The sequence below is a fragment of the Athalia rosae genome, chromosome 1, assembly GCF_917208135.1.
Source record: "Athalia rosae chromosome 1, iyAthRosa1.1, whole genome shotgun sequence".
Taxonomy (NCBI): Eukaryota; Metazoa; Arthropoda; class Insecta; order Hymenoptera; family Athaliidae; genus Athalia; species Athalia rosae.
In genome coordinates, this window is record NC_064026.1 from 24388448 (window position 1) to 24409647 (window position 21200).

At 44.2% G+C, this 21200-nt stretch overlaps 4 protein-coding genes across 6 annotated transcripts; 3 read left to right on the forward strand and 1 right to left on the reverse strand.

Moving 5' to 3' along the window:
- The first annotated feature begins 5070 nt into the window (after positions 1-5070).
- Positions 5071-13060, forward strand: LOC125499695. The gene is made up of 2 exons (XM_048648731.1): positions 5071-6497; positions 12117-13060. Exons 1-2 carry the CDS (start codon positions 6196-6198, stop codon positions 12154-12156), a joined length of 342 nt encoding a protein of 113 aa, XP_048504688.1. The 5' UTR covers positions 5071-6195; the 3' UTR covers positions 12157-13060.
- On the forward strand, positions 12928-14969 carry LOC105691009. The gene is made up of 5 exons (XM_012409241.3): positions 12928-13201; positions 13478-13975; positions 14070-14158; positions 14245-14466; positions 14552-14969. The coding sequence occupies exons 1-5, from the start codon at positions 13070-13072 to the stop codon at positions 14808-14810; spliced, it is 1200 nt and encodes a 399-aa protein (XP_012264664.2). The 5' UTR covers positions 12928-13069; the 3' UTR covers positions 14811-14969.
- On the reverse strand, positions 13964-17362 carry LOC105691010 (DNA-directed RNA polymerase II subunit RPB7). 2 transcript variants are annotated; one of them, XM_048648730.1, is made up of 9 exons: positions 17203-17362; positions 17006-17115; positions 16777-16936; positions 16656-16706; positions 16521-16586; positions 16367-16438; positions 16266-16299; positions 15349-15399; positions 13964-14430 (listed from the first exon to the last, which is right to left on the reverse strand). In XM_048648730.1, the coding sequence occupies exons 1-8, from the start codon at positions 17212-17214 to the stop codon at positions 15386-15388; spliced, it is 519 nt and encodes a 172-aa protein (XP_048504687.1). In that variant the 5' UTR covers positions 17215-17362; the 3' UTR covers positions 13964-14430; positions 15349-15385. The 2 variants fall into 2 exon arrangements, with proteins under 2 accessions (XP_048504687.1, XP_012264665.1); XM_012409242.3 differs by lacking the exon at positions 13964-14430 and having other exon boundaries at positions 15102-15399; positions 17203-17361.
- Positions 17363-17666: 304 nt separating this feature from the next.
- LOC105690966 (serine/threonine-protein kinase fused) lies at positions 17667-21191 on the forward strand. Of its 2 annotated transcripts, none has more exons than XM_012409165.3 (9): positions 17667-17924; positions 18011-18124; positions 18228-18373; positions 18485-18664; positions 18796-18940; positions 19022-19215; positions 19298-20502; positions 20588-20763; positions 20876-21191. In XM_012409165.3, the coding sequence occupies exons 1-9, from the start codon at positions 17814-17816 to the stop codon at positions 20942-20944; spliced, it is 2340 nt and encodes a 779-aa protein (XP_012264588.2). In that variant the 5' UTR covers positions 17667-17813; the 3' UTR covers positions 20945-21191. The 2 variants fall into 2 exon arrangements, with proteins under 2 accessions (XP_012264588.2, XP_012264589.2); XM_012409166.3 differs by having other exon boundaries at positions 20591-20763.
- Positions 21192-21200: the final 9 nt, after the last annotated feature.

Below are 21200 nucleotides of genomic sequence, written 5' to 3' on the forward strand. Positions count from 1 at the left end.
GCGAAATTGAGGGCGTGATCTCTTCCGAGTTTGCGATAATAATGTAGTCGGCAGTTTGATCGGTGACGGGGTGAAATTCGTAGAAAAACGAGGGCGGTGTACAGAGAGGAGGGAGAAAATTTCCGAAACGAGGCACGCCATTCGTTTCGGGGATGCGTCGAACGCCGATTATGTCGAACACGACGGATCCCCCTGGCCAAATATACACTCGATAATCGAGCGGACGAGTCCCCGTGCACCCGCGCCGCGTCTCCGTCGCAACACACCATGTCCGCGTGTAGCACTGTGAAAATGGAAAAAATAGGAGGCCCTGGAAAATTAGAGTACGTTTGCCAGAACTCGCGTAGACATTTCTCGCGAGATATATCCGAAGCCAATAATTGCGATGCACGGCGTTGCACCGCTGGTACTAGCCAAACTGCATTTCCTACAATCTGTAAGAGCAATCAACGGGTAATTAGAGGAAGCTCTTCGTACCCCGATCAATTTCGATCCTACGGAATTGTTTTCCCCTTATCACGCGCGTGACGAAGACCGCGGTCGTACCATTCCCAACGAAGACCACCGTGCAGGCGCGACTCTTCGAGTTACATCCCCGCTTCGTCGTCGGAATAAAAATCCTGCCAATCTGTCGAAACGATTGATTTCCGTTATTTTTTCAGGCTCTCGTTTGTTTGTTCGCCCTTTCGTTGCGTGAGACCCAGAGCGAAAATCGGATGTCGATCGGGTCTTGGGTTCGGAATGTCAAGTTTCATATACATACGTATATCAGTTTCAATCGATCGACACATCGTATCGGTCGTATCGCGACGAACGCGAAACCACAATTCGATCGAGATGACAGCGGTGACACCGTAATCTCACAACGGTGGAGTCCGTGGATATTCATCTTCCGCATATTTTCAATGCTTACGGAACTCGAATCCTCGTCGCAGCACCGCGCGGCATATATGTATACGTATAGTAGCGCGCCGTACAACATTCAATTGAGCACGGGTACTCGTACGTACGTACGACCTTGGGGGATAGCGGAAACTGGGCTGCCGCTGATATTATACATACATTCAGTTGTGTGGCGTACATGGATTCTGTACGGAGGAGGTACTCGCCCGCATGTGCGGAGAACGATATCTACGTACATTCACAGAGGCTGCAGGAGCGGCAATCGAACCGGTGGCTGTTGCTTCGCTCCGGTTACACGATACTCGTACGTACGTAGATACCGGGTAAGACTTTTATTCCATTAACACAGTTTTCGGCAGTGGAAAGAAGTCCTTCGGATCCATGACTCTTAAAAAAGTGGGCGGTGCCGGTAGGGTGCTCTTCTTTGAGGGATGCCGCGGGGTGGCTCGCAATTTCCAGGGGTGGCCTCCAACGGTGCTTTAGAAGAGACGAAGCAATGGCGCCGGACAGGCTCACTCTACACATCGAACTCTTCGTTCGGACTCGCACTCTCCGATTTATACGCTCAAAAGTGCACAATTACTGTCGGAATTTTCTAGAATTTAATATCCGCATGTGGACCTTTTCATCCGCGGGTACGGTAAAGTTTCACCGCAGCTTTTCCGAGCCGATCGTACACCCGCGTGATATAGCTGTACTTTATTCTGACCTTAGTCGGTACGTGAAAAGAACATCTCATTGTCGGCGACACCGGGATTCGGGAATAAAAAATTACGCCAAGAATTAGAGGAGCGGTGGTTTCCTCAAATTCATATTTCTGTATCTAACACCCGAGAAGGGTTCTCAGTCGGAGACGGGTAAACAAGTGTTACTCTCAATTGCGAACGATTAAATCTTCCTGAAGCGGATGTTCCGTTTTTTCACGAGGTTGCGAAGTTTTGCTTTTCGCGAGCTGCCGTGCGACGTTGTTCCGTCGCTCGGCTATGCGGGGGGCATGCACGGCCGTCTAGAGGAGGTAGCAAGGGGTGGTTAAGGGTCGAAAACGGAAGTGCGGTAAGGCGTCAGAGGCTGGTAGGAGGAGAGGAGGAGGCGAGGGAGGGAAACGGGGGAAGGAAAGGGGGTGGCAAACGAGTCAAGGCAACCGAAGCTCTCCCTGCAGGCTGCACCAGGCGACCGCCAAGACTTTGGAGTCGAGCGGCTAGTAAGAGAGAGAGACGGGGGCAGAAATGATAGAAACGGGGATGAGGCGGCGAGAGGATGAGGGAAAGGACGAGGACGAGCACGACGATGACGACGGCGACGAGGACGAAGGAGATGAGGAGGAAGGGGGGGGGGGGGGAAGAGGAAGAGGACGAGGAAGAGGAAGAGGAAAAGGACTAGGGCATCGGCGGCTCGGGAGGGAATCAAACGGCGGCAAGGGGCAAGGCAAGACCACCTCGCCTCTTTACCACGCCACGCCTAGGCTCACAATGCACCGGATTAGCGATCGTATTGATCCGCCCTCGGCGTCGTATAGAGTCCCTCGTTCGCCGATCGCATCAGCCCGCAGCCGGGCGATGGCGATGGCGATGGCGATGGCGATGGCGATGGCGAAGACAAAATCGATGGTTAGGAGTCTCCCTTATATACCCTCCAGCTGCACCGGGCGCCGGTCCATTCCTTGAACTTCTGCGGAAATAATCGCCCTTAGAGTCGCTGGATGCATCCAGCTATTACGACTGGCGAGGTATCTTTTATGATTTTCGTCCAATTCCACGGTGCAGTTGACAAAGACATTATGTACCTACCGCAGCTTAGATATTCCCGGCCAACGGTCTCAACCGAAACGTCCCGTGGGAACGGGCTTACCTCGACTGCATACTGACCAGAAACTTATAACAAACTGCAGCGGAACAAAGAATCACGATCGTCGCGTTATCGACCACACGGTACCGCGCGAGAAAATTTTATAAGCTCGACTCTCGGCGTCAAGCGCACTTACGGAACGGAGCAATTATTTTCCGCAATTATTTAGTTCAGGTAGTCTCGATCGTTTTTCTCTTTTTTTCAATATTATTTAAATTTAATAATTAGAACGTTTAACCGTTCCGCTGTATACATTTATCGCTGCCGTACCCTTGCGGTATTGCTGATCGTGTAACAATTTTCACATTTATTTTCCGGCTCTTTCTTTATTTTTTATTTTTTATTTTTTTTCAACAGCGATTTTATAGGGTTAACTTTAGCAAAGCAAAAATTTTGCGTCGTGTAAATACGCTAGATTTTCGACCATCGAATGTTAGTTTCTGCAAAGTTCAACTCGGATTTCTGACGCAAGTTCTACGACCGCCTATAATGGCGTCACACAGGTCCACGATTTTATGCATAAGTTATCGTATCCGGTCGATTTAGTTCAGTCAGTTATCGAAGCGCACACATAAGGCTGAAATCGGACTTCGGGTTAAGGTCGCACGATGAAATGGCCATTAATATCCGTTGCCAATTATTAAAATACGTACTTTGATAATCGAGCATTCCGCGCGTCGCGGACATACCCACACCAGTGACAAACGAAATGCGGTCTCCGCACAAAATGCAGAAGTTTTTACCCACGAATTTTCAACGAGGGTGAAGAAGACGGAAGGGTACCTACCGGATTGTTGCTGACCAAGCCTAGGGGCTAGCTAGGGTGACGTCAGTGTAGCCATTTTGTCGTCGAAGCTATGGCAACGCGTTTGCCAATAGCGTCGGTTCGCAGGGGCGCCCCAGCACCGAGGGTGGAAGCGCCGAAGGACTTCCTAGGACGAGGTGAGGAGGCAGACGTCGCGACGCCTGCCCCCTAGCACTCGCTCTGCACGCACGTGCGACGTGCGATAGTTGACATTTGGAATAACTGACGCGGACGGTGATACATACGAATCAATTCGATTCCGCGAATCGGAAATGATTTTCACGCGGTTTTCTGGACATTTTTCATATACCGACGCATGACGTGCAGGGTGTATTCTTATTATCTGGGGGAGATCGTTGTAGTCCGGTTGGATAGAACTCGACGGATTCCAATCAGGGTACAGCGCCGCGCTGGGTCTCGTTTCGTCATCCGCACGAGATCGGCGGTCGGCTAGACGTCCCCGCGTCGGGAGCACGCACCTGGTGCCGCAAAACCGTATTTAGGAAAGTACCGCCTGACCCATTAACGGATCGGTAGACGTGTCTACCGTCATTCCTGTCCCCGGGCCATTTCACCCCTTTTACGACCGTCTGGATCTAGTTTATAGTCACAAAGCTAAACTCTGTATTAATATCCTGAAAACTCACCTAAAACGGCAGTAAAACACCGCGTATAACGTCTAGCAGCTACCTCCCATTACAGTATACTCTCACGAGACTTCCGCGTGTTCCACGACGGTGAGGCATTTACGCGTGACCCCCGCCGACCTATTCCACGGCGTATATTCGCCGACAATCGGGGGTTTCTACGAAATATTCACACCCCTCGACATTCCACGAATACGAAAGACGGATATCAAATTCAACGAAATCATTCGAGGCTTTCGGCGGACTGAACTTTTCCGCCATATTGGTTGCGGTGAGCGGCGGCGGCGGCGAGCGGCGTTTTAGCGAACACGAACGTCGTAGGAAATGATCACCGACTAGTGGGGTGCAGGTTGCGCGGTTCTCCAGAGCTTATGACCTAGGGTATAACGCAGAGATGGGTTTTTACCCCATAGAGAAGAACAAGGGCGTAGCTGTATCGGGAACGGCGGAGAGGCGCGTATACATATAATACAGACGGAACTTACCGTGCGTGCATGCAATTCGGTACGTAGTTTAGCGGGGGAAGCGAATAACGTTGCATCAAACTGCATAGCCATGTATACCCGACGGCGATGGCGTGCGTGTCAGGCGGTAGCAGATTATGAGAAAGAGCTGGTGCACCGTCCGGGCATGCCGACCAAAAAGGGTCGGGGGTTGTCGAGGAGCGTCGGGGGTGGGAGTGGGGGGGGGGGGGGGGAGTGGGGGGAAGTAGGTTTACGACTCGGTGTGTGCGGCGGCTGTACAGTTTGGCGAACTCCGTCGGTTGAGGGTCGGTCGGTGTCGGGCGGGCGGGCGGGCGGGCGGGCGGGGGATGGAAGCTCGTATAAGCCGGTGCAGGGGGTGGCGGGGGTGGTTTGCAGGGAACCGGGCTAGATGGCTAGACTTCCGAAACAGTAAAACCGGGCGAGCGCGTCGGTTTAACGTGGGTGTGCGTCGGTGCGCTTCCGCGTCTACCCCGAGCTCTACTACCTGCTGCACCAGCAGCCCTATAAACCGAGGACGCTCGTTCGCCGCTGACTATACCCATCCGCCATCAGCTAGCTCCGGAGGGTTACGTGTCCCTCACACCCACGGGACTCTATATCTGTATACCTATCTACGTGACGTAACCTTCCTTCTCATAAATTTGCAACGGTATGCGTTAACCTGGCTATCCCGGCCCCTCCCCCCTCAAACCCCATCGCGACGTCGTTGCGCTATACGTATCCGTGCACCGCCGTCCTCGACGTCGTCTTGCCGATGCGGGGTCGATCCCAGCCTGAGCGTGTACACATGTACAGCGTCCCGATGCGGGTGCCATCCTTTAACGCTGCAGTTCTTTTCGTTATCCGAATTCTCGGTGATATTATCGCGGCGGATTCTTCGCGGATGATGACAGACGGATCTTCCGTTTTCACGACCACGTACGGAGTCGGACGTTCAAGGGAATTCGCACGCACCGGACAATCGATCGTCGATCATTTCATGTATGGATATACGCGGCGCACCGTCGTTCGAACCGGTTCCCTCTCAAACTTATATCCGGTTCACGTTATGCGGGGTACTAAAATTTCCCGCCACATCTCGCCCGGGTTTGCGTGTATCCGCGAGTCGGTGAACGTGACCGCGCGTCGACGCGTCATATTTATATATACACAATACATGCATATCCCGGCAGACGTTCGCGATCGTCGCAGCATCCCGTGCAGGTCGCGGCGTAGCTACCCCTGAGTTTCGAGTTCGAACGCGGCGTATAGGTTGGCACGTGTATGTTTACTGCCGGTTTGAGCGGGGGCATTAACGGGAAGGTAGTAAATCCGGGTATGTGTGGGTGCAGCTCGTATTCTCTGTACACGGTTAGGTACCCCGGTTATCTGGAATAGGTGGGTTTGTACGAGGGGGGGTTCGGGGGGGTTCCGTGCAATTTCGTTGTGTCGGTGCGTCTAGACCGGGCACAGACCGCGTCGTTCGCCCCGTAGTACCGGGTAGCCCGTTACCCGTCTCTTTCCGCCCCATATGGCATCCCTACCTTCTGCCAATTTCCAACCCTCGACTTTCCACTACCACGCGGCAGCTGTAGCGGCGGCAGCCTCGTGTCACGGGATCCCGTTAACCGCCAACTGTCAGGGGGAGTTCATCCTCGTGCGCCGTGCGGAATTCTCCTCCTCTGTACCTTCAGAAACAGTTTCCACAACCTCCAGTTTCAGGAAGCCACTTGTTTTGCCGCGTTGTTCCGGCGCAGCTATATCAACTGAAACGGGTCGAGGGAATATCGTTCGGTTCGATATCGAACTAACAGAGGGTGTATCTTTTGCGAGGTAATGAAAAAACTATGGCGTGCGCGCGACTTGAATCAAGTCCGTAACAGCGAGTGTTGAGGATCAGAAGAACGTGGCCAGCAACAGTTGGTGTTAAGAAAACGACAAGAAACGTCGCAATTACAATTGATCTTAACCTTTGATTATCGACGACGATCGTATTGTCGTCGTACAGCGTTGATCGGTAATCATGAATTACTCGAGTTCTGCTGCAGTCCTTCGAAATTGGCGGACGATCCTTAACGCGGTAAAATAATACGAGGGTCTCAATTCCCGGATATCATATTCCAAACTCGGTTCAGACCAGGCATAACTAACAACGATCCCAAGACTCACCTTGTGGCACCGAATTTACTTTGTAACCCCGTAGGTCGGTACTCGTAGATCGGACCGCGATGGAAATCAAGAAAACAAAAGATAGGTTGAGGAAGGGGATTCTAGCTGCGTCGATCGTATCCTGCACGTCCAACGCGAAACGTTATATTTACGAATATGCGCCAACAATGAGTTATCATATACATGTTCATGTCACTTTTATACAGACGTGTATACATACGTATAGGATAAATATAAATGTCGTGCAGATAGATTTGCGCATTGTTTGAATTCGTGTGTGTATATACCAGCGGTCAAACTCGTATGCGCACATCATAATAATAGGCACGCAACGTGTACGTTATAACCGCGATCCGCGATGATACCGTTTCCCGTATACTATACTTGAGTTGCAATACGGCGATTATACGAGGGACGCGAATACCGACGTACGCTTATTTATAATATTTCACATGCCAAGGTACGTACGTACGTTGTACACGCGTATGCTCGCACGCGAAACAAATTCGCACGTAAAATATTTCTGTCCGCAGGACAAAGACGCAGAGACGATCCATCGACAATCGGTCATGAGCGCGGGATCCTCTGCCCGCGAGTAAAAGCACCACGTGGGTGGTTGGCGCGAAACGTGTATTGGTGCGGGTGATAGTGGAACGACGGCGGCGGCGGCGGCGGCGGCGGCGGCGGCGGGGGAGGCGAGGACGCCGAGGGTGGCGATACGGGGGCGTGGGGTAGGTCCTGGCGGTCGATACCGCCGTCTGTGCTTTTCTCTTCGGGTTCCCTTCCGTTACGCCACCTAGGTCCGGGTCTGGACGGCGTCATCTCCGCACTTGAACGTGCATCTAAGACATCGAGCGCGTTTACGACCCCCCGCCCCGCCCCGACGTCGGCCTCTTCCCCCCTCCTTCCTGGCCCCGATTTCGGAAAAATCGATCGTTGCGTTTCGTCTTCGCCGTTCCGCTCACTTTTTTCCATCGACGCTCGGCTTGTATTCCCGTCGAATCGACCGTTATACCGACGGCATTTTGCGGAATCGATTGTCTGATTGGAATAATTATTCGGTAAATGGATCGGCGTCCCCTTCAGATACTCTTATTTAAAGTAGAACGTTAACCGCCGCGAAAGTGGATATTACAGTCGGCATTTGTGTGCCGGGTATTTATGAATCTGGATGTTTTCCACGTGTTTCATACACATACGTCGACGTACGGCTCGTGCCGCGCCTGCAGCGGCGGCATGAATTCTGCACGGAATACCTACCTACTTGGCCCCGCGTTCCTTCGCGAAGGGGTTGATTGCCGAGTCGGAGTAGATTACGTAATTATCTTAGGACGCATCATTTTCCACGTACACCGGCGCGACGTGTGTATACGTACATACATACGAGTAGTTACGCAGCGCACGTTCTTGCAGCTAGAGGTATAGTTGGGAACGTGCGTATTTACCCGATACTTCAGGTATTATATACCCGTATTATATGGTGCGTCTCGACATGTCCGCTTGATGATATGGGTCGACGTGCCTAGGTGTATACGTGTTCCGTGCCCGAGTCGCTGTCCAAGTATGCCTTATTTAATAGAAGGTCTAATTGAGATTGCGTACACTATATAGTTATTGTATATCTCGGACACACATGTATTGCATTTCGAGATCAATGTGCGCCCCGATCTGCCTCGGTGTAGAGTAAAATACAGCCCTCAATCGTTCGAGGAAAAATAATTTATTATAGCTTCGCTCTCCACTTTTTTTTCTTACCTCCAATAAAAGGTTTTGCCGTTGCCGACGTTACACTCGGAAATACTATAATGTAATAATAATAACACGTAATTGATTGAAAAACGATTGCCATACTTACATACGTATATGCGTATATATATTCGATATACTTATATCGCATTTACATAGTATCGTAGGTACACGTTCGATACATCTATGACACAGGCTATGTAATTATATATTTATACGTAAACATAAAAAGCATTCATGTCGCGTTCTATTCTAGTCATTTGATACGTGTGTGTGACGCACGAGATATAAATTTCGTCGCTTTATTGGAGTATAGGCTAGGAGAAAAAAAGTTTGAAAAAATTGCACCTCCCACGCGGACCGTTACATAGTTTTCCCGGTATAGATATACGTACACGTATGTTACATATAATGTAGATATACATACATAGAAATATGTACCTATATTCATTGTCCCGAGAGCGTATGTTGGTACGTATTTTCAAAATGTACTGTATATACATATTGCTGAATTCTACAATTCAACCACATATATAACGTGCGCTTGTTAATTAATCGCGTATACCCGATAATAAATGGCCTCGCAGTGCGTCGGATATCGCGAACCATTAACGAACAAAATTTCACTAAAACGCGAAATTGATACACGAAACCTATTGAAAACAAAAAACATACACGACACGTATAGGTATACCTGATATATTTATACATGTATACATAGTCGACATAAGCGGCGAAGGCAACAGGCTACTTCAATGTGTGGTAGACACTCTGATGTATAATACGAGCGCATGCAGTTATCACGTGTGTATACGCTACGGTGTAGTTACGTCTTGCGTATGTACTCTCCCACCGTAAAAGAAGGCAAGAAAAATCGTTTAAATTGGCTGCATTATGTCATTAACTCCTCCGCCTCCCTCCACCCTGAAGGATCCGCGGTATCCCCCGCTGACCCAACGCATAACCCGAGCTTTACAAATACTAGACACGCCAGTTATTTCTCCGCATTTCTTTACGCGCTCGGCCAATTTCCGTCTCTCCGCATTCTTCACTCTGTCTAAATACATGTACACAAGTATGCCGCCTACCTGTACAACACTCTTTCCGACATTCTTTTTATTTTCTCCCCCGTCAATACTTCATCCGCGATGTTTGAAAGAAATGAGAAGAAATTTGTGCAAAAAAAAAAAAGAAAGTAAACGGATAACGGATAACGGGACTCTCGAATGAGTCGCTGTATATGTTTATGATACGTATACAGTATAGGGTACGTACGCGTAACAAAGTACGTATAGGTTCAGTGGTTACTACCCACCATGCGCTCCTATACATACTAATGGTACTTGACTAGCGCCAGCTGTATTCTAGAACATGAATGAAACCCCTGTAAACACGTGGCGGGATATGCTTCCGAAGTTTGTACTTTAAAGCGTGAAAAAACAAACAAACAGTAAAAAAGAAATCACCAACTATTTTCATAGAACTTTCCTGCTGTAGCGGGGGAACTTTCCTGTATAACGCGGCGGTCGAGGTAGTTGTATCTGATAAACATCCTCATGAGGTTTGTTACGTTATATTTTGTTCAACATATTCTATGTATGTATGTACGTACATACATGTAACATACATCCACTTTGTGTCCCTCAAGTGGATATGCGCAGGGCAAATAGAATCTATAACACGGTACGAGACGCATTTTTCACTTTATTTTGTTTCATTTTTATCCTTTTCCACAAATATCTGTCGGCGTTTCGATTAATACGAAAATAATACGCTATCAGTAAACCGACGCGAACGTGTGAAAATGTCCTCGTAAATACTCGAAATACAAGTATGACAAGAAAAAAATTAATTCTTACCCCGGACAATGAGAACGACTTGTGAGATACATACCGCCCGATGAGAGCTGTCTACCCTCGAAAAGAGGGTAGTACATTTCTAACAACTCCGTTGTTATATGGGTAGGTTATCGCGAGAGCCAATCGGGGCGAAGGAACTTGTAACTATGAATGGTACAAAATATACGGTATAGGTATAACAATCTACGATAATCGCAAACAAACAAAAGGAATCGATGAAAAAGAATAGCCCGTCTGACGAGAAAAACTAGCCTCACAGATGTATAGACTACGGTACAGATATTTGATAAGAATCGCATCAAAAGTAAAGCAAGGATTTTCGTTTCCGTTGCTAGCTCTCGTGGTCATTATACCATAATAATCTTGAAGATCAAGCGACCTTATACCTGCAGACTCAACATCTTTGTAGCTTCTTAGCAGACTGAATCAAGTCCTGCGAGAGATTTGCAGTTATCTCGTCTATGTTGTAAATGTCGGTGTCCGTAAGTGGTATAATAACCGCTATTCTGGTCAATTAATTTTTTTGTCTCAATATTCAATGCATCAGCAGCGTATAAAACACAACGTTAATGTTAAGCGAGGCATGCAGCTATCGAAGAGGCGAGCCGCGAATTCATTTACCTTATAGTCGATTTGCAATTACTTAATTCTTTGCCCGTATGGTGTATGTCCTGACGTCGGATCACCTTATATCCCTTACCGAGCCTGCGGTGCTGGTAAACTTCTACTTTGTAAACTCAAGGTTTTCCCTGTTTTCTTGTAGTCTGATTGTGAGACCTCTAAATCACCGATTCATGGAAAAAATGTTCATTGCATGTAGAGGTGACAAGAAAATCACCTAAAATATTTCCGAAATCACTCTTTCGTACAACGCACAAGTGACAACAACTATAATTTCAAAATTCTTATGTCAATTATTATTTCGGCATTATAGGAACTCAAAATTGGATTTCGAAAAATACACTTGTATATCTCCCCACTTGAATGATCCGTAGCGTGAGGGGTCGGATTATTACTAATATCAAGAGTTTGAACCCTGCAGGGTCCAAGGGACAGATTCAAGAGTGCGCAGTGATTATAATTAAGAAATTATCTTCGTAAGGATCATCCTTATACAAATACGTACATACTCTGCATAACTCCCCGATATAAATACCCTATATATGTAAATACCAAGCTATATAGATAGAAACTCGCTCATCTCTGTCGAAACTACGGGAACCCAGGAAAAGTACTAATTGTGAGTCGGTGCACGTTCATCTGCCAACTCGTTCCCTTCGTTGCAGGCGTCTCTTCCTGCACCCTTGGGGTGCTTGCGCGCTTGTAAACAGTTCGTGTTGATCTTACAACCAAGTTGGGTATCCTAAATCCAAGACGGAGACGAAAACGACTATCCTCTTGTTTCTCATCTCTTTGCTACATTCGCCAATATCACCGGTCTTAAGATCCTTCGATTTAACATACTCCGCGGCCCTCTAAATTATACATACGAGATTAAATAAATAAAGACATATAGGTATACATACTTCTCGTTACCGATTTTTAATTACGCTAAAGCATTAAATTCCAGCATAAATTGATGCAAGACGTTGGTCGGCTATAGGACTAAACCTTTCGACTTCCCTTATCGGCAGATATCAACAATATTGAAGGCCTAAATGTCTCCCGATGTTTTCAGAATTATTTTCGTCGATACGATGACATCGGTTATCGGATAAGCTGCTCGATGGATTGCTACTAGTGATGTAATTTTGAGAGGGATAAATTTTCTTGACCGAAGATTCGTTGCCGTTCCGTTTCGTGTTCAGGAATCGGTGGAGCCGTAATGAGAAGAAAAATGAAAAAAAAGAACAAGACGCCCACGTGGTGAGCAGCTTTATTTGCGGGTCGAATTCATGATGACATGATATCGTCGCACAAGATCTGGGCGACACGGATGTATGTATGTACATACACAATGATACAGCAGTCCGGGTTATAGCAACTCGGTTATAAATTTAAACCCTAACCAGAAAGTCGAAACGAGGACTGAGGTCTACGAGTTGTTACTGAGGACGAACAAGACCGCAAATTCTTGCGTACAGCAACACCCCAAACAAAATACAAAACTATAAAAGTGAATATATATATTACAGAAAGCAGATCCGAGACAAGACTTTCGAGTCAGTAGAAACGTTAATCTCTAAATAGGATGAGAGAACAGAGCTATACTCGAGCGGATAATAGCGTGATAATTTTATCAATAACCACGTCTACATAATGAATTTCATACTTTTTATAACAAAGATATATCTAGTTAATTATTCAAGGCTAGTGGGTTGTATCAATTCTTCAATCAACGCAACGACTGCTGTAAAGCCTTGAGGCTTTTTGAGGCTCGTGAAAGAGATTTGAAACCACTGTTTGAAACTATTGGTGCCCTTTTAGTAATCGAAGTCAGTCGACGTCGAACCGATACAATTCGATATGCGGCGACGCCATTTTAAAATGAATCGATTTAAACAGCCCTGTTCTCAACACTTGATATGGCAGGCACCGTGTGTTTTCTGCGGTCCCAATCGTTAATTGAAACTAACTCGTAAACAAAGTGTGTACATTGTAGTCTGTCAAGTTAATGTTAAGTTAAAAAAAATGTCGCAGTGCTTTCGAAACGTTTCCAATAAATTTGTCACCGTAAATTCGCTACTAAACACTAGAAAACATGTCACGCATTTCGACAAGAAAATATCGCATCAAATAAAACCATCCACATTTCTGGAAGAGGTATGATAAACAGTAACTATAATCATCAAAATCTTTGTACATCGTCTCATTCACAGATCTCAGAATCATACACTGCCAGGCTTCAATTTTCATAAAAACTTGACGTCGAATTTTAACCTATTCAATCTTACATAACTTTCGTCATATTCACGCGTATTTATCCTGTCAAATTCGTCCCTGGTTATATGTGCGCCCTGACTCGACTTTTGAATCTCTTAAATTGACATCCCTGCAAACAGGTCACTTACAAATAGACATATTCTTAAACTTTTTCAGTTTCTTAATACTAGAAGTATAACAAGTGTGATAGCAAATCCAAAGCACAGTCTGCAAAACCCAGCTGTACCTTCTCTGGATTTAGTCAACAGTTGCGAAGTATGGAGAGAATCGTTTTACAGAGAAGACGAAGTGGACAAAAAGAAACAATTTTTGTCAAAAAGATGTACATCAGTTGGTCCATTGAATCCTATCTTACCTAATATAAGACTTAACAAAATACAATCTGATAATATGGTGGTGTGGCGTAGACACTGTGATAACCAAACGAGTCTTTCTTTTCACAAGATTGAATCATTGGAAAACACTTGTACAAGATTATCTAGTGGCTCTGTGGCGCAAAAGTCAGCTAATTCTAACTATGAGAAAGAAATCAATTTCCGAGCTGACGGTACTCTGCGCACCGAAGCAAAAGGATCCAAACAACCAGTACAAAGACCTGAGGGCAGACCAAGCCAAGAACAACTACAGCATATCTATGATGTATTGAGAGAAACGGTACACTTATTCATGTGATTTATTGAAAGATTATTTAACATTGCTCATACAGGTGTATTATCAAATGCACAACTGAATTTATTTACTGTTACAGGTGCCGAGGTTGTTTACTCACTCAATGGATTATAAAATCTATCGGCTAGACATGGAATTTATAAATAATATTAGAGGTACTGTGAGTCGGTAAGTGATCATTGTGCTGGAAATGCTTTCAAAATTTTTTGTAAACCATCAGTGCAGTTCAATTTCTAAGTCAATACTTTGTGTAGAGGCCTCTTCGATTACATCAAACAAATAGCTTTGTTGAGGACGGTTGGGCATCTTAAATTTGCATACGTCAAACTTGAAGTATTAAAAATCACTATCCATCCTGAAGATGATTCCATCAAAATTCGCTGGCGAATTTGCGGAATTCCAGGATTCACAGCCTGGATTTTCTTTTGGAGGATAAAACTCTGGAATTTGAAAGACGCTTTTGCCCAACAAGAATTGTATGAAAATTCGCTTATCTATAGTGCCATCTCATCAAACAATCAATCATAGACTTTTCAACCAAAGACTTTCACATCTTTCCAGATGGTACGACGGATTCTCTTCATTTTACGTGGGTAGTGATGGTCTAGTCTATAGACATGTAGCAGACAAAATGATGCCCGATCAAGGCACGAATGAAACAGTGAAAAACCAGAATGAGGTAGCAGCAAAGCTGGCTTTGTTCTTGGGATTATCAGTACCAGCAGGATCGTTCTCCGAAATTTACTCGTTAACATACGGATTGAATGGAGAGCCACCATGTTCAGAAAAAGAAATAGTGAAGTTAGAAGAAATGAAGTAACTTGATATTGTCTTTGAATGAGTATCACATAACACCAGCATACGTATTCGGTGAATTCGGTGGGTATATCTATGCTTGTGCCTGTTGTTATATTTGTCCGGTATTGTTAAGTCGCGAGATGCTCTAGAAATAAACTGATGTAATTGATTTAATATTTAAGCGTGGTCTTCTGAGTAATATTTCAATTTCCACATACATCTCAACTTTTTCCAAGGCACGTATTAGTATTCATGAACTTGACTATGGGAAGGAGGTACATTTTGAGAGGTGGGATGTGAGCTATAGGTCGTGTATCGTATGATAAACTTTACTATGTAATGATGTGTGTTTGAACTGGACAACATCAGGTATGAGCTCCAGCTGTTTTCACGTATTCAGATACAAAACTACGAACGTACGAACATTCTTTCGATCCGTATAGGTAATCTTCCAAAAACGGAGATTCATCAAGGACCATTTTGTGCACCAATATTCAATATTCTCGAGAAAATACTCAGAGTTTTGGATCTGCATTCGATTTCCAATAGTTAAACTTCACCTTTTGTGGCATGGGGTATCTTGCACCATTAATATCCTCACATTACCAAGCCTGGAATGAACCATTCACAGTAAAACGGCGATAATAATATTGGGGAATTCGAGCTCAACTCAACCATGCTTGGAACCTCATGGTCTTCGTTTTTTTTTCAACATTTCATTTCGTAAGTAGTACTACTTGAAGTAACCAAAACCGATTTTTTACGATTTTTTTTTTTAAATCTGGCTTAGCTATGACCTCCGTAATTTTTATGTCACTTAAAATTTAGATTTTTCCTAACGACAATATCTTCACAACCGATCATCGTATCAAAAAATATCATCAGATCAAATTTACGTATTTTGAAGTAAAATTTTGAAAAAAATTTATTATGGAATTTTTAACTCCCCATAATAGCAGGAAACTATCCCAGGAAATCAAAAAATCTGACTAACAGGTCTTCGGACGTAATTGATTTTTTTGAAAAAAATTTTGAGACCTTTTTGAAAGTGGGCCGGTTTTTCGTTCAGAAGTTATGAATTATTCAATCTTGCTGTACGCGTTACAATTACCTAGTAGTGGTGGTAGCTTTGCAAGCATTGATGTAGATCACACGGGAATCAACCTAGCCTGGTCGAAATACATCATCTTGGCTTGATAAAGAGATCGATACAAATTTTCTAGATTGTCATTGAGTAAAATAATCGACAGAACTGAACTTTATTGTCAAAGGGGTGATTATATTTTATGAGACATAAACCATATTGTAATTATCGCGAAGCGCTGAGGATTCTGAATCTTGCCTGGCATCAAGTAGTACTACTTACGAAATGAAATGTTAAAAAAAAATCGAAGACCATGAGGTTCCGAGTATGGTTGAGTTGAGCTGGAATTTCCCATTACAAAATAGTGTAGAATGAAACAAAGCAAAATCTCACCCAGAAAATCATCCATCAGTGTGCCGATTGCAAACTGGAAATAGTAGGTAAAATTAGGGCATAATCACTGTGTATTTCAAACTATGATTTTCCATACTCACAATTCCAGTAGCATCAACTCTAGTTCCCACTATTTTCAATCTAATTTCGTCATCAGCTTGTATTACCACATCCTGTAATCAGATTGATGCAAATTTATCAAATTCAACGATTTTGGAATGAATACAGAGTACTTGTTGTGTGAATTCATATTACCTCTTCCTTTGATTTGTAACAAGGAGGATTGATATTTGGACAAAACTGCATATCTGCTGGTATTGACTGAAATACAACAAAAATGTGACGCATATAAAAAATTATATAAAAATTGAAGGAAGAAAATAGACTCACATGGTGGGAGATGAAACAAGACAAAGGCCCTATTTCAGCAAACATGCCAACCTGAAAATCATTCATTGATCACGAAAATTTGTAATTTTTCTTATGGATTAAGGATCCCAAAATGTCTTACCTTGTTCACTTGTGTCACAACCGCATCCAAAACCTCTCCTTTGAATGGCCGGAATACTATGGCCTTATATTTTACTGGGTACACAACAAAACCTTGCCCCGGCTGGATTATTCCAGCTCCAATATTGTCTATTGTTGTTACAGCTACCACGAATCCATACCTGATAACAATCTGAGATAGTAACCTATGTTTGAAATGCAGAAAAATTTCATGGAAATTCAAGACTTACTTTCCGGTACATGTGCCCTCGACTTCAGTGTAAAGTTTTTGCTTGACTGTATCTAATAGTTGTGGGCCAAAGTACCTTGGATGCAAAAGGATTTCATGCTCCAACGATATCTGTGGAAGAAAAATGTTGCAAATTACTCAGATTAAATTGATAAATAAGAAGTTACACTGTAACGAAACATTAGGTTGATAATTTACGTGATAAAACATTGTCAGACGAAGTTATATTCCACCCAAGTGGCCAGCCAATGCAGTTTTCAGATTTGTTATGAATTGAAATTTTGTACGTTGCTACTAAATCACCACCTGTATCTATCACGGCAAGGCGATTTAATAGGTTATATTTACATATGATTTGTGTTGCCGAAAAGTGATTTTTCGGCATAGATATCGTTGAGGATAGATAGGATTCCTATCTTCACTCAACGTAGATATGGCCAGAGGGCGACGTTTGGCGGTGGTATACATGCAATAGGTCAGGTTAGGTGGGTTAGGTTAACGGCATGCGCAACAGAACGATAATGGCCATGTATACACCGTTAATAGATTTGATACTCATACCAAGCTGGTGCGGAGGACGTAATAATATATTTTATACGTCCATGGTTTGTACCATTTTTGTCGGGTAGGTTAGAAATACCCTGTTCATACTGTAGGTGGTGCCAAACTATTGTGCCAAAGTGAATGTTCCATGCGCAGCTCTGTAAGAACCACTGATACAAGTGAATTGTTTTGAAAAATTATTTCAAAATACGCGAGAACGTGTACTCGATGATATTGGAAAAAATTGTTAAATCTGCGGATAAACTATGGACAAGTACGACGTGCTGGGACAAGTCGGGGAAGGCTCATTCGGTCAGGTTTATAAAGCCAAAAAAAGAACGGACGGGGAGATAGTAGCGTTTAAGGTTATACGAAAGGTGAGTTTGACATGTTCGGAACCCCTTATCGCACGCGCGCATTTCGTGGAAGTCTGAAAGTGCTATTATTAAATTTTAACATATAGCGTGGACGATCTTTGAAGGAACTGAAGAGCCTGCGACAAGAATGTGAAATTCAACGTCATCTCCATCATCCAAATATCATACAAATGCTGGATTCTTTCGAAACTGAAAACGAGGTAGCTATAAAAGTTTACCTTTGTTCTTCCTTCGATTGACCTTTCCTCATTGATCAATTGTTTTATTCTCGATTTCATGCAGCGTTTATTACACTAATTTCAGATCGTAGTAGTGACAGAATACGCTGATAAAGAACTGTACGAAATATTGGGAAAAGCTGGACGATTGTCAGAAGAAAGAGCACAAGTCATTGCCTGTGATCTCGTCTCTGCCCTTTACTATCTGCATTCAAACAGAGTGTTACATAGGTCTGTAAGAATTAATTTTTTATATTTTATCTCTGGGTGAACGTAATGATAATATCTCAGGCTATCCTCTTCAAACTATCTTTCTTCACAACGAAAAATCTGTTTTTGCAGAGATTTGAAACCTCAGAATGTGTTGCTCGAAGCTAATGGAGTGGCGAAGCTGTGCGACTTTGGATTTGCACGGAGTATGAGCACCGGCACTCACGTATTGACTTCTATAAAAGGTACTCCTTTGTATATGGCTCCGGAACTAATTGAGGAATGTCCGTATGACCACAACGCCGATATATGGTGCGCATAATCTTTGGCAATTGGTGAAACTGAGTCAATTACTTACACGAATAGGAAAGATTCTATCACATAACATGGAGTAAGAATACTCATTCGATTTTATGACAAAGAGATTATTCTTCCTACGGTAGGTCCTTGGGCTGTATAGTTTACGAGCTAGTTGTTGGTACTCCTCCGTTTCAAACGACTTCCATACTCCATTTGGTTAGATTGATACGGTTTGAGGCAGTCAAGTGGCCAGATTATATTTCGGAAAACTGCAAGAGCTTTCTACAGGTAAATTTCTACCTAAGAATTAACTTGTGTGTACGTATGTTAGCATCAGAAATCAGTTATTTTTTAATTCAAATCGTTTAGGGCCTACTGCAAAAAGATCCATCCCAACGACTAACATGGCCCGACCTGTTAGAGCACCCGTTTGTCAAAGATAGGATCTTGACTGTTGGTGGTGCAGCACCAACACCATTTACAACACCTTTATCCGCAAGTCAAGCACGAGCTAAACAACAGCAGCTAAAAAATCTTGCAATGAGGTCTACGAGTCAATCAAAGTAAGTCTATTGAAAATCTCCGGTTATGATACTATTAAATATCTGTTATACTGACTGACGCACAAGTCTATGCAAATGATAGAGTTCTCGAGAAGGCTGTGCAAAAAATACAGGAACAGGAACGACAGTTGAGGGAACATCGTCGCGGGACCTGTATATCCCAGCCCCGTTATCCAATGACCCGTGGTTACTGTCAAAATCGACAATGTCGCGTGCTCCGGCACAGTGAGCCAAGCGGGACGGATTCTAGTGCCAGCGTCGATGTGCTTATAGGAAATCCAAGTCTAAGGGCGTCATTGAGGAGTGACTTGCTTGCAGCAGATCATGCTATTTGCCACAATGATTGCCCTAACACGATCCCTGGGCGACAAAAGGATTCTAAAACTGTAGAGACCGTGCCCCCAGTAGTTGTAGACGAAGCAGTAAAAAGTCGAGTCGAAAAAGGAATGAGTGCCATACGATGGACGTCGAAAGAAAACCAAATAACAGATAATAATTCTCAGGCACAAGGGGATGGTACTGGGATTGGTTCCAGACTCAAATGTGCACTTGAAGAAGTACCTGGTGCTAACGGAGACTATGTGCAGAGCAGACTGAGTTTTGATTACGAACAAGAATTTAGTGAAAATTTGGCCAGCAAGCAGGTGAGATTATCGGATTGGGATCCGAGGGCAGTAGAACAGCCCATAGAAAACGAAGAATGGGTTGCATTCCTCCAAAGATCGATGGAAGAAGTGATGGATGGAGAAGTGGCTTCCCTATTGCAACAAAACTGTGTTTCCGTGTTCGTCTCCCCTCTACGAAATTCAGCCGCTGGTTGCAGGGTTGTTGAATATGTCGCTTGTCTTCTTTCGCTACCCTTTGTGGTTCCTGTCAGCGTGGAATATCTGAATAAAATTAAACAAGTCTACCTCGACGTCAGGGTCGTACCTAATCTAGTTTACGCGGTCAAGCTGCTCATGTCTGAACGCGGAGAGGACTCTACTCCACCTCCCACAGCAGATACTCGATCCGCGTCAACCTTATCTGCTGACGAATTGCAAGCTCTCGAATGCGTGATGCTGGTTCTCTGCCGACTAGTTTATGTGCAGGAGCAATTTCTCACTCAGTTCTGCGACGCTGTTTACATCGTGAATGGTATGCCGCTCCTGCAACAGCTACTTACTCTAGAAAAAAGGAAATCCCGAGTCGTTGCTGACCTTGTCGCTATACTCAACAACGTTTTAAGGTGTCAGCCTGAAAATGCTGAACTCGTGGAGAGAGTCGTTCTGCGTACCAAAGCTCCGGGTAAGCAGGAAACTAAGCGCAATTTCTAAAATGATACGGCTAGATTGAATATCTTAAAATTAGTAAACATTGTCCCGTATCACAGTAGAACAACTTGGAAAATTACTAACGCATAGACAAAGTGTGCTTCGGGTAAGGAGTTGCACGCTAGTCAGATTACTCGGAAGATTCAGCTGCAGGGCTTTACAACAGGCTTGGGGTAGGCCGCTCAGAAATCTCCTGGAGAGTCTTACCATGGATAACGAAGACATCGTACGAAACGTAGGTATTTGTTGAAAAAAAAAAAAAAAAAAAAAAGAAAGAAAAGCTGTCATACTCAAGAAGCGGACTTGTTGTTTGAAGTAATCATTGACCAATATTCGATCGCTTACAGGCCGCTGAGGCTGCGGTTAGCGAGTTGAAGCAGCTCCTGTATTACAACCAGCAAAGTCCGACAGGTTAAAGAAGATATTCACCCCCAAAAACAATGAAGGAAATTGTGAAATCATTCAATCATATTTCAGAATAAGCTTAAGTTTATTGTGAAGTAGCTGAGACTAGTTTATAGAACAGTATAAATGTTGCTGGAGCATTCAATTTTCTATGCACATTCCGCTGCGAGTAAAGATGAATTTCATCGATTAACTCTAAAACAGTTTGATATTTTTTATAACTCGTGTTAGACAATAAATACGGTCTTCCATATTATACATGTCATA

What these genes read in the sequence shown, in the direction of transcription:
- LOC125499695 (XM_048648731.1), top strand. Translation starts at nt 6,196, where the DNA reads ATGGCATCCCTACCTTCTGCCAATTTCCAACCCTCGACTTTCCACTAC. An exon ending in GAGGGTGTATCTTTTGCGAG is followed by an intron (nt 6,498 to 12,116) that starts GTAATGAAAAAA and finishes CGATGTTTTCAG; the next exon opens with AATTATTTTCGTCGATACGA.
- LOC105691009 (XM_012409241.3), top strand. Translation starts at nt 13,070, where the DNA reads ATGTCGCAGTGCTTTCGAAACGTTTCCAATAAATTTGTCACCGTAAAT. An exon ending in CATCCACATTTCTGGAAGAG is followed by an intron (nt 13,202 to 13,477) that starts GTATGATAAACA and finishes AAACTTTTTCAG; the next exon opens with TTTCTTAATACTAGAAGTAT. An exon ending in ATGATGTATTGAGAGAAACG is followed by an intron (nt 13,976 to 14,069) that starts GTACACTTATTC and finishes TTACTGTTACAG; the next exon opens with GTGCCGAGGTTGTTTACTCA.
- LOC105691010 (XM_048648730.1), bottom strand. An exon ending in TTGTGACACAAGTGAACAAG is followed by an intron (nt 16,707 to 16,776) that starts GTAAGACATTTT and finishes AATGATTTTCAG; the next exon opens with GTTGGCATGTTTGCTGAAAT. An exon ending in GAGTTGATGCTACTGGAATT is followed by an intron (nt 16,300 to 16,366) that starts GTGAGTATGGAA and finishes TACTATTTCCAG; the next exon opens with TTTGCAATCGGCACACTGAT.
- LOC105690966 (XM_012409165.3), top strand. Translation starts at nt 17,814, where the DNA reads ATGGACAAGTACGACGTGCTGGGACAAGTCGGGGAAGGCTCATTCGGT. An exon ending in CTTTCGAAACTGAAAACGAG is followed by an intron (nt 18,125 to 18,227) that starts GTAGCTATAAAA and finishes CACTAATTTCAG; the next exon opens with ATCGTAGTAGTGACAGAATA. An exon ending in ACTGCAAGAGCTTTCTACAG is followed by an intron (nt 18,941 to 19,021) that starts GTAAATTTCTAC and finishes CAAATCGTTTAG; the next exon opens with GGCCTACTGCAAAAAGATCC.